The sequence below is a fragment of the Loxodonta africana genome, chromosome 12, assembly GCF_030014295.1.
Source record: "Loxodonta africana isolate mLoxAfr1 chromosome 12, mLoxAfr1.hap2, whole genome shotgun sequence".
NCBI lineage: Eukaryota > Metazoa > Chordata > Mammalia > Proboscidea > Elephantidae > Loxodonta > Loxodonta africana.
The window spans coordinates 99054927-99067474 of NC_087353.1; the positions used below are offsets into that span (position 1 = coordinate 99054927).

At 39.9% G+C, this 12548-nt stretch overlaps 1 protein-coding gene across 5 annotated transcripts in view; it reads left to right on the forward strand.

Moving 5' to 3' along the window:
• The window catches only part of LOC100662871 (small ribosomal subunit protein uS17m), a 46785-nt gene that overhangs the window by 1619 nt on the left and 32618 nt on the right, over positions 1-12548 (forward strand). For all 5 annotated transcript variants that reach the window (XM_023555973.2, XM_010596287.3, XM_064296052.1 and 2 more), the window contains exon 2: positions 9532-9619. Coding sequence is in view for 3 of the 5 variants with exons in the window: in XM_003416623.4 (XP_003416671.2) it covers positions 9532-9619 (88 nt within the window). In the remaining 2 variants the exon portion in view is untranslated. The remainder of the gene's footprint in view (positions 1-9531; positions 9620-12548) is intronic.

The window sequence follows — 12548 nt, forward strand, 5'->3', positions numbered from 1 at the left end:
CCATTGTGCCAGGGATATGTAAATACATTGTGGTAATAAAGTAGATTGCTATGCCGCCATTTAGTTGAATAAGATAGACCTGTATTTACAGACAGGGAAAAACCTCTAATAAGACATTTAGTGAATAAAAAATGTTGCAGAACAATATATATAATATGCTGTGCCCCTGTTATGTTAAAGTATATTTAAAAGTTGCATTATATATGCCCATAAATGCACAGAAAAGAGACTGAATGGATACACACCAGTCAATTGACAGCTACCAATGGGGTGGGAAGTGAGAGTGGAAGAGGAATTGAAGGGAACTCAAATATTATTTAATCTTGTGTTCTGTACACTCATGTGTTTGTGTGTAACTTGTATAAAGAAGTTGTGTATAGTGTAACCTGTATAAAAAAAAGACCAAAACTCTTTCCCTTTCTCTCCCTCTCTCTCTCTCTTTCTCACACACACACACACACACACACGTGCTTAGGAACAATAAAGAAGAAACAGATTTACAATGCAGAAAATGTTTAAATTAGCTCTTTAAAAAAATAGCAAAAATAAAAGAAAAATGACATAATGGGGAATATATTTGTGTGTTTATGCTGTGCAAGGGAATTGCTGGTTATTGTCCTAGATATGAAGAACTCATACAAAGCAATAAGAAAAAGACAATACAGCAGAAAAATGGACAAGTGATGTGAAAAGGCAATTTCAAAAAGAAAACATATAAAAGCTAAAAACATGAAAGATGTTTATCTCTCTTACATATAGTCTGTGAAATGCAATTCATTCAAAATAAAAAGTTAAAAAAAATTTAAAATCCAAGAGCAAATACCAGAACGTTTTTATTCAGCACATATTTATTGAGTACCTACTATGTCCATTACCCGTCTGTTCAGATTGTCATACTGTGGTAGCTTATGTATTGCTATGATGCTGGAAGCTGTACCAGCATCACAGCAATACCACCAGTATTTCAAATACTAGCAAGGTTACCCGCAGTGGACAGGTTTCAGTGGAGCTTCTAGACTAAGACAGACTAGGAAGAAAGGTCTATGCTGTACTTATGAAAATTAGTCAGTGAAAACCCTATGGATCACAAGAGAATATTATCCAATACAATGCTGGAGGATGAACCCCTTCGGCTGAAAGGCACTCACAATACACCGTGGCTGCTGCAGTGGATCCAAGCATACCAAGTATCATGAAGATGGCACTGGACCTGACAACTTTTCATTCACTTGTATATGGGGTCTCTATGAGTCAGGGTCACCATGAATCAGAGCCTACTGAACAGCAGTTAGCAACAACAACCTACTATGTGCCAAGCATTGAAAATAGAAGGGTGAACAAGACAAATCAGGCTCCTGCCTTCATGGAACCCATACAATATTAAAGGATAAGATAGATGGCTGAACAAATAATTACAATGATAAAAAGTGAATGAGGGACCTCATGTTGTCTGTGGTGTCAAAATCTTCCTTAATTTAAGGTGAGACCTGAAGGATGAGTAGGTGTTATGGGGGAAGAGGGAGGGAGGTACCACATGTGGCACATTTAAGGACCTGAAAGCAGGACAGTGTGGAGGGAGCATCTGAAGCAAACCGAAATGTGATTGACAGAGCAGGAAGCAGGTCATAGGATTCTTTTTTTAAGGTTAAACTTTCCATATGCACTCTTTTTTTTTTAATTGTGGTGAAAATATATATAACAAAACATACATCAACCGTCAACAACTTCTACATGATATTCTTATATTCCATCAATTACATTAACGTTGTACAACTATTCTCGCTGTTCTTTTCCACATCATTCTACCAATATTAACATAAACTCAGTGTCTCCTAAGCAGAAACTCTCCTTTCTCCCCTCTGTTCCACCGCTGATAACCGCTAATAGTCTTTGGTTTCTATGTGTTTGCTTATTCCGTGTAAGTGAGACCATATAGTATTTGTTCTTTTGTGACTCGTTTCGCTCAGCATGATGGTTTCAAGGGTCTTCCATGTTGTGGCATGCATCAGGACTTCATTTCTCTTTATGGCTGAGTAGTATTCCGTCGTGTGTATATCCCACATTTTGTTTATCCATTCATCTGTTGATGGACACTTGGGTTGTTTCTACCTTTTGGCTATTATGAAAAGTACTGCAAGAACATTGGTGTACAGGTTTCTGTTTGTATTCCTGATTTCACTTCTTCTGGTTATATACCTAGGAGGGGAATTGATGGGTCATATTGCAATTCTACGTTTAACTTTTTGAGGAACCGCCAGACTTTTCCACATTGGCTGCACCATTTTACGTTCCCAGCAGCAATGGATGAAGGTTCCAGTTTCTTCACAAATTGGCTAACACCTACTGTTTTCTTCTTTTTTTTTTAATCATTGCCATTCTACTGAGGGTGAGGTGGTGTCTCTTGGTTTTGATTTGCATCTCTCTAATGGCTAATGAGGCACCTTGGTGGTACAGTGGTTAAGTGCTTAGCTGCTAACCAAAAGGTGTGCAGTTCGAACCCACCAGCTGCTCCGTGGAAGAAAGATGTAACAGTCTGCTTCCATAAAGATTTCAGCCTTGGAAACCCTATGGGACAGTTCTGCTCTGTCCTGTAGGGTTGCTATGAGTCGGAATTGACTTGACGGCGATGAGTTGTATGGGTTTAATGGCTAATCAAGCTGAGCATCTTTTCTTGTGCTTGTTGAACATTTGACTTTCCTCTTTGGTGTACTGTACTCTGGTGTGACTTTGCCCATTTTTTTATTGGGTTGTTAAGTTGTAGAAGTTTCTTTTTAAATATATTTTGGATATTAGACCCTTATTGGATATATGGTTCCCAGAAATTTTCTCCCAATCTGTAGGTTGTCTTTTCACTTTTTTCTTAAAATCCTTTGATAAACAAAAGTTCATTCTACACCGTTAACACTAGCTTTTGTGAGTTTTTTCAGGTCAACTTTTATGAGCAGAAAAAGAATACATTATTTTGTGGTTATTATCAAACTAATACATTTCACTCTTTTTTTTTTGTTGTTGTTCACTTGTTTTTTCCTTACCACAATTACTGAAAGCTTTTCACTAGGCAAGAACCATGTGTTTTCTATTCTGGAAAAGGGCGTGAAAGGACTGAGGCAGAGTTGGGAAGTATCTATATATCTCTTTTCTTTGTTTATGTGTTCTCTTTGTTATCTAGTGCTGCTATAACAGAAATACCACAAATGAGTGTCTTTAACAAACAGAAAAAATTTTTTCTGAAGGTTTAGGAGGCTGTTTTTGTTAGTCGTTATGTGCTGTCGAGTCGTTTCCTACTCACAGCAACCCTATGTACAACAGAACAAAACACTAGGAGGCTAGAAGTCTAAATTCACGGCACCTGCCCTAGAGGAACGTGTTCTCTGTCAGATCTGGTGGAAGGTCCTTGTCTCTTTTCAGCTTCTGTTCTTTGATTCCTTAGTCATCTACTTGTGTCCTGGCATCTGTCTTCCCGCATCTGTACTTCTTGCTTCTGTGCCTAATCTGCTCCTTTTATAGGTCAAAAGTGAATAGTTAAGACACACCCTACACTGGTATGGCCTCATTAACGTAAAGAAGAAAACACTATTCCCTAATGGGTTCATGTGCACAGGTATGTTATTGTTAGGTGCCCTGAGTGGGTTCCTACTTACAGCAACCCTATATACAATAGAACAAAATACTGCCCGGTCCTGCGCCAGCCTCACCATCGTTGCCGTGTTTGAGCCCATTGTTGCAGCTACTGTGTGAGTTTATCTCCTTGAGGATCTTCCTCAAGGAGATGTCCTTCTTCAGGGAGTGATTCCTTCTTACAACATCCAAAGTACATGAGATGAAGTCTAACCATCCCTGCTTCTAAGGAGCATTCTGTCTGTACTTCTTCCAAGACAGATTTGTTCGTTCTGGCATATTCAGTATTCTTTGCCAACATCATAATTCAAAGGCATCAATTGTTCTTCAGTCTTCCTATTTCATTGTCTACCTTTTGCATGCATATGAGGCAATTGAAAATACCATGGCTTGGGTCAGGCATGCCTTAGTCCTCAGTGACATCTTTGCTTTTTATCACTTTGAAGAGATCTTTTGCAGCATATTTGCCCAGTGCAATACATCATTTGATTTCTTGACTGTTGCTTCCATGAGTGTTGATTGTAGATCCAGGTAAAATGAAACCCTTAACAACTTCAATCTTTTCTCTGTTAATCAGAATGTTGCTTATTGGTCCAGTTGTGAGGATTTTTGTTTTCTTTATGTCGAGGTGTAATCTACACTGAAGGCTGTAGTCTTTGGTCGTCATCAGTAAGTGCTTCAAGTCGTCTTCACTTTCAGCAAGCAAGGTAGTATCACCTGCATGTCACTTGTTGTTAATGAGTCTTCCTCCAATCCTCATGCCACATTCTTCTTGGTATAATTTAGGTTCTCGAATTATTTGCCCAGCATACAGATTGAGTAAGTATGGTGAAAGGATACAACCCTGATGCATACATTTCCTGATTTTAAGCCACACAGTATCTCCTTGTTTTGTTTGAACAACTGCCTTTTGGTCTATGTACAGGTTCCTTGTGAGCACAATCAAGTGTTCTGGAATTCCCATTCTTTGCAGTGTTATCCATAACGTTATGATTCACACAGTTAAATGCCTTTGCATAGTCAATAAAGCACAAATAAACTATTCTCTGCTTTCAGCCAAGATCCATCTGACATCAGCAATGATATCCCTCATTCTGTGTCCTCTTTGGAATCCAGCTTGAATTTTTGGAAATTCTCAGTCGATGTATTGCTGCAACTGTTTTTGAATTCTCTTCAGCAAAATTTTACTTGCATGTGATATTAATGATATTGTTCGATAATTTCTACATTCTGTTGCATTGCCTTTCTTTGGAACGGGCACAAATATGAATCTCCACCAGTCGGTTGACCAAGTAGCTGTCTTCCAAATTTCTTGGTATAGATGAGTGAGCACTTCAGCATTGCATGTGTTTGTTGAAACATCTCAAATGGTGTCCCATCAATTCCTGCAGCCTTGTTTTTCACCAGCATCTTAAGTGCAGCTTGGACTTCTTTCAGTACCATCAGTTCTTGATCATATGTTACCTCCTGAAATAGTTGAACATTGACTAATTCTTCTCGGTACAGTGATTCTGTGTATTCCTTCCATCTTCTTTTGATGGTTCCTTCATTGTTCAATATTTTGCCTATATAGAACCCTTCAAAATTGCAAGCTGAATTTTTTTTCAGTTCTTTCAACTTGAGAAATGCCAAGCATGTTCTTCCCTTTTGGTTTCCTAACTCCAGGTTTTTGTACATTTCATTATAACACTCTATTTTGTCTTCTTGAGCAGCCCTTTGTCCAGGTATCTTTTTTTTTTTTTTTTAATCATTTTTATTGAGCTTTAAGTGAACGTTTACAAATCAAGCCAGTCTGTCACATATAAGCTTATATATACCTTACTCCATACTCCCACATACTCTCCCCCTAGTGAATCAGCCCGCTCCCTCCTTCCAGTCTCTCCTTTCGTGACAATTTTTCCAGTTTCTAACCCTCTCTACCCTCCTATCTCCCCTCCAGACAGGAGATGCCAACACAGTCTCAAGTGCCCACCTGATACAAGTAGCTCACTCTTCTCCAACCCATTGTCCAGTCCCTCCCATGTCTGATGAGTTGTCTTCGGGAATGGTTCCTGTCCTGGGCCAACAGAAGGTCTGGGGACCATGACCGCCGGGATTCCTCTAGTCTCAGTCAGACCATTAAGTCTGGTCTTTTTATGAGAATTTGGGGTCTGCATCCCATTGATCTCGTGCTCCCTCAGGGGTTCTCTGTTGTGCTTCCTGTCAGGGCAGTCATGAGTTGTGGCTGGGCACCATCTAGTTCTTCTGGTCTCAGGATGATGTAAGTTTCTGGTTCATGTGGCCCTTTCTGTCTCTTGGGCTCATAGTTATCATGTGACCTTGATGTTCTTCATTCTCCTTTGATCCAGGTGGGTTGAGACCAATTGATGCATCTTAGATAGCCGCTTGTTAGCATTTAAGACCCCAGACGCCACATTTCAAAGTGAGATGCAGAATGTTTTCATAATAGAATTATTTTTCCAGTTGACTTAGAAGTCCCCTTAAGCCATAGTCCCCAAACCCCAACCCTTGCTCCACTGACCTTTGAAGCATTCAGTTTATCCCAGGAACTTCTTTGCTTTTGGTCCAGTCCATTTGAGCTGGTCTTCCGTGTATTGAGTATTGTCCTTCCCCTCACCTAAAGTAGTTCTTATCTAGTAACTAATCAGTAAATAACCCTCTCCCACCCTCCCTCCCTCCCCCCTCCTTGTAACCACAAAAGTATGTGTTCTTCTCAGTTTATACTATTTCTCAAGATCTTATAATAGTGGTCTTATACAATATTTGTCCTTTTGCCTCTGACTAATTTCACTCAGCATAATGCCTTCCAGGTTCCTCCATGTTATGAAATGTTTCACAGATTCGTCACTGTTCTTTATTGATGCGTAGTATTCCATTGCGTGAATATACCACAATTTATTTAACCATTCATCCATTGATGGACACCTTGGTTACTTCCAGCTTTTCGCTATTGTAAACAGAGCTGCAATAAACATGGGTGTGCATATACCTGTTCGTGTGAAGGCTCTTATTTCTCTAGGGTATATTCCGAGGAGTGGGATTTCTGGGTTGTATGGTAGTTCTATTTCTAACTTTTTAAGAAAACGCCAGATAGATTTCCAAAGTGGTTGTACCATTTTACATTCCCACCAGCGGTGTATAAGAGTTCCAATCTCTCTGCAGCCTCTCCAACATTTATTATTTTGTGTTTTTTGGATTAATGCCAGCCTTGTTGGAGTGAGATGGAATCTCATCGTAGTTTTAATTTGCATTTCTCTAATGGCTAATGATGGAGAGCATTTTCTCATGTATCTGTTAGCTGCCTGAATATCTTCTTTAGTGAAGTGCGTGTTCATATCCTTTGTCCACTTTTTGATTGGGTTGTTTGTCTTTTTGTGGTTGAGTTTTAACAGAATCATATAGATTTTAGAGATCAGGTGCTGGTCGGAGATGTCATAGCTGAAAATTCTTTCCCAATCTGTAGGTGGTCTTTTTACTCTTTTGGTGAAGTCTTTAGATGAGCATAGGTGTTTGATTTTTAGGAGCTCCCAGTTATCTGGTTTCTCTTCGTCATTTTTGGTAATGTTTTGTATTCTGTTTATGCCTTACGTTAGGGCTGCTAACGTTGTCCCTATTTTTTCTTCCATGGTCTTTAATCATTTTAGTCTTTATGTTTAGGTCTTTGATCCACTTGGAGTTAGTTTTTGTGCATGGTGTGAGGTATGGGTCCTGTTTCATTTTTTTGCAAATGCATATCCAGGTATGCCAGCACCATTTGTTAAAAAGACTATCTTTTCCCCAATTAATTGGCACTGGGCCTTTGTCAAATATCAGCTGTTCATATGTAGATGGATTTATATCTGGGTTCTCAATTCTGTTCCATTGGTCTATGTGCCTGTTGTACCAGTACCAGGCTGTTTTGACTACTGCAGCTGTATAATAGGTTCTAAAATCAGGTAGAGTGAGGCCTCCCACTTTCTTCTTCTTTTTCAGTAATGCTTTACTTATCTGAGGCTTCTTTCCCTTCCATATGAAGTTGGTGATTTGTTTTTCCATCACATTAAAAAATGCCATTGGAATTTGGATCAGAAATGCATTGTATGTATAGATGGCTTTTGGTAGAATAGACATTTTCACTATATTAAGTCTTCCTATCCATGAGCAAGGTATCTTTTTCCACTTAAGTAGGTCCTTTTTAGTTTCTTGCAGTAGTACTTTGTAGTTTTCTTTGTATAGGTCTTTTACACCTTTGGTAAGATTTATTCGTAAGTATTTTATCTTCTTGGGGGCTACTGTGAATGGTATTGATTTGGTGATTTCCTCTTCAATGTTCTTTTTGTTGATGTAGAGAAATCCAAGTGATTTTTGTATGTTTATCTTATAACCTCGAGCAGCCCTTTGAAATCTTCTGTTTAACTCTTCTACTTCATTTCTTCCATTCGCTTTAGCTACTGTTTGTTCAAGAGCAAGTTTCAGAGTCTCTTCTGACATCCTTTCGGTCTTTTCTTTCTTTCTTGTCTTTTTAATGACCTCTTGCTTTCTTTATATATGATGTTCTTGATGTCATCCCAGAACTCATCTGGTCTTCAGTCGTTATTGTTTGGTGCGTCAAATCTATTCTTGAGATGGTCTCTAAATTCACAAGTATAGGGATTAGGATTTACAACACATATTTTGGGGGGACGCAATTCAATCTATTTCATATGTGAATCTGAGAAATTCTAAAAATGCTTTCGATTCTTTTAAAGAATGCCATATCCTGCTGTTACTGTTGTTAAATGCCATGTAGTCTGTTCCAGCCTGTAGCAGCCCTGTGTACAACAGAACAACTCTGCTCCCCCTGTATTTATGAGTGAGTAGTTTGTATGTCTCTTTAGAGACTGCGTAGGTCCCAGGTGACTGAAACTGCTGGATTTCTTCTGCCAATGCTAGTGCATCTCTTTACAGGTACTCAACCTGACATTGTATCTTGTGAGATCCCTGTTAGAGACAGACTTTAATACCACAGTGAAGGCTGAACATGGAGGATTGATGCCTGTAGGGAAAAAAAGATAAATAGCCACCTCCAAGAGCCCCCAAATCTCAACTCTGGATGAACAGGGCAAGAACCTAAATGTGGCTGCCCCTGGAAACAAATCATTGTTGTGGATCTCCATTGGATCCTGAGGCTCTCGTCAGACATGGGGGCACCTTTACCACCTGGGAGTGATGGTTCCCCGAAAGGCACTGGATAGTCAGCTTTCAGTGACTGACCAGGATCTTGAAGCTGCAAGTACAGGGGCATCTCCTGATGTTAGTGCTAGAAGAACAAAGCTTAGGTGACTTTACAACTTGAGAACGGTGAATAAGTGTAGTAGTCCTGGTGAAGAACTGGATCCAGATATTCAAAAAGAAGGTGAACGTACTGAAAAATGAGAAGGGCGAACTCCCCTTTGTATGTTGAAAGGATATCTTGTAGGGTAGAAAAGAGGCAGATTTCTGGAGTTTGAATATGGGGATGAATTTATCCCATGGGGATAAAGAGTGAGAATATGGCCTCAACCTAAGTTCTCTGCATCGTATCATCTCAGTGGTTCTCATCGCACTTAGAATCCCCTGGAGACTTTAGAATTTAAAATAATATTGCCCAGATCCCACCCCAGACCAATTAATCTCTGGGAGTGGGGTCTGAGCCCTGTCACCTTTTAAAAATTTCCCCAGCATGTAGCTGAGGCTGAAAACCGCTGAGTTCTTTTGATCTTCCCATATGCCACAGTAAGTCCTGCATTGAATTCCTCACTAGAACAAGAGTGTCACAGTTAAGTCATCCAGCCTTTGAGTTTATGTCTTAAATGGCTTCTCCCTGACTGTCTCAACTCAGAGCAAAAGCTCCAAGGTTTAGACTCAGTTCTAATATCCTGTACTGACAAAATGCTTCTTTTCTCTTCTCCCCAGTATGCCTTCTCAGAATGCTGTACTTTCCCAGGGGGAGAACTTGGAGGAGAAGGAAATGGATGATGGGACACAGATAGTCAGGTCCCAGGTAAGTTCTATTTTCCTCTCCTCTGAAATGCTCTTCTAGTTCTCGGGATGTGGACACTTTCACTTGTCAGTTCTCAGAAGTGCTGAGCTCCAAAAACCCAATCCATATCCCTGATGCCCATTCACTTTTGCCCAGGCAACTTGTGACAGATGATAACCTCCACAGGATGTCCCCCACTTGCCTCGTGTACCCCTTTACAGCTCTTCCTCTTCCCAACATTTTCACCAGATCATGGACTCATATCTGTGCTAGATGTTGTGAAAGAAATGAAAGAAGAAATAGATGACTTTTTAATCAGACTTCACTTGAACAGCTCACCAGAGTTGAAGGAATTCTCTGTGTAAACGCCATGAATGATGTTCAGGTCACTATGAATGCTTGGAGCTAATGGGGCTGTTAAATCTGCCTGAGAACATCTGCCGCCACAGATCAGTGCTTACAAAGAATCTGTTGTATTGCTTCTAAAACCTGTTTAAGCCTGTTATACCTGTTACTATAACTCTGTAAATTAATTATTATGTGAACCGATGAGATACGAAAATTGGTTGAATGCTTTGGAAAGACTCAATAAAGGCCAGTCACTTAAAAACAGTGCTGTCAAAGTATGTGTGAGCAAAACTGTAAAACAACTGTAGGAAAAATCGTAAAAATCCCAGAGGCCCCAACAGCTACATTCCTTCCCAAGTGTCAGTGTGTTCTGGCTCCACTTTAGAGAAGGAAAACCTGATGGGCGATGGGTATGGTTTACGCAGAAAACACAAAAGAGGACTCAATCATTAAAATCGTTCTCGTCAGCAAGGTTTGGCCCCACATCAAAAGATGAGTGAATTAATATGGATTTATATGCTTTAAATTAAAATAAAATATTTAGGGTATGTATATATTACCTTGTATGGCTCTCCACTTTAAGCAGCTTTTTTGCTTAACATACCAGATTCTCGTCTCCATTGCTTCAGAGAGGGGGGCTTCTGTTGTTCCAAATTATGCAGGGCAGTCATTATGCTCAAGGAGCAAGTCAGCTTAGCGGAAGGGGTTTTAAGAAAATAGAATGCTGAATGCTGCTATAGATGCAAAAGATAAACACGACAGGTGCTCACAGAAAGAAGAAATTCAACTAAGCCCAGGAGATAAAAGACTTCATGAATTTATGCTGATAAGGGGTAGGGTTTGTAGATTAGAGAAGGCAGGGAGCCACTGCAGACAGGAAATAGAATTTGAGCCAGAGCAGGGACAGTAAATATACTGACAGCTGGAGCTGAGGTTTGGTACATTAGTGCTTTGGGACTTTTTAGTTACAAAAAATAGATTCATTTGGTTTCCTCTTAATTGTGAGGCTCCGCACAGACAGGAATAGAAAGCCACCAAGAGCCAAGGGGGCATATCTGCGTATCGGCATTCTAGCCAGAGGAGTTTGTTTTAATTTTCTGTAACCATTTATTGTGTTTAAGTTGGAAGATGATTTATTCAGATATTTTTTGAGCAGTTAATGTTAGCCAGAAATTGTGCTCGTGCTTGACATCAGTGAGCAAAACAGGCGTGCTCCTAAACCCAGGGCACTTACAGTCTAGCACAGGCAGACATTCTGCAAATATACTAATAAATTGCAATTTGAGGTTTTTTTTCCTTACAAGATAGTAAATAACAAGGTGTTGTGTATAAGGATTAGAGGTCTCTAGGTGGCGCAAAAGGTTTTCAAACCAACCCTGCAATACCTTGGATGAAAAGGCTTCCATAAAGATTACAGCCAAGAAAACTATGGAGCTTCTATGGAGAAGCTCTGCTGTGTGATATGTGGGGTCACCATGAGTAGGACAGCAACTAACAACGTGCATGAGGGTTAGGGACTCACAGAAGAACTCTGGGGGTGGGGGGCAGAATTTAAGCAGAGATGTGAAGGATATGTAGGAGTTATAAAAAGTGAGTGGAAAAGAGCATTCTGGGTATGTGCTGACCATCATGTCCGAGAGCCATGAGCATATTTGAGAAATTAAAAGACGGTCACTGTGACTGGAGTAGAGAGAGAGAGAGAGAGAGTGACTTTAGATGCACTTGGAGAAGTAAACTGGTCTAAATATGCAGGGCCTTGTGGACATGAAAAGGAGTTAGAGTTTTTAAGCAGGAAAGTAACATAATAAGTTATGTAATTCCGCTTTTGAAAATCACCCTGGTGCTATGTGATAAGTAAATTTGTAAGAGGCAGTAATGGAAGGAGGAGAGAACCAGTTAGGAAGCTATTGCAGTATCCTACGTAATAGAAAATAGTAGCTAAAAACTAGGAGGTGAAAAATAAATAAATAAAATAAAAAACAACAACAACAGAAACTAGGACTTGGAGAAAAGTGAGTGTATTTGAGTGCTTGACTTTGGAAAACAACAAAGATTAACTAGTTGGGTAAAGGCAAAGAAAGAAACAAAGATGATTTTTTTTTTTTTTAATTTTTATTGTGCTTTAAGTGAAAGTTTACAAACCAAGTCAGTCTCTCATACAAAAATTTATATACACCTTGCTGTACACTCCTAGTTGCTCTCCCCCTAATGAGGCAGCACACTCCTTACTTCCACTCTATTTTCGTGTCCATTCGGCCATCCACATAGGAACTGCCCACATAGTCTCATGTGTCTACATGATCCAAGACGCTCACTCTGCACCAGTATCATTTTCTATCCCATAGTCCAGTCCAATTCCTGTCTGAAGAGTTGGCTTTGGTAATGGTTCCTGTCTTGGGCTAACAAAAGGTCTGGGGACCATAACCTCTGGGGTCCTTCTAATCTCAGTCAGACCATTAAGTCTGGTCTTTTTACTAGAATTTGAGGTCTGTATCCCACTGCTCTCCTGCTCCCTCAGGGGTTCTCTGTTGTGTTCCCTGTCAGGGCAGTCATCGGTTGTAGCCGGGCACCATCTAGTTTTTCTGATCTCGGGCTGATGTAG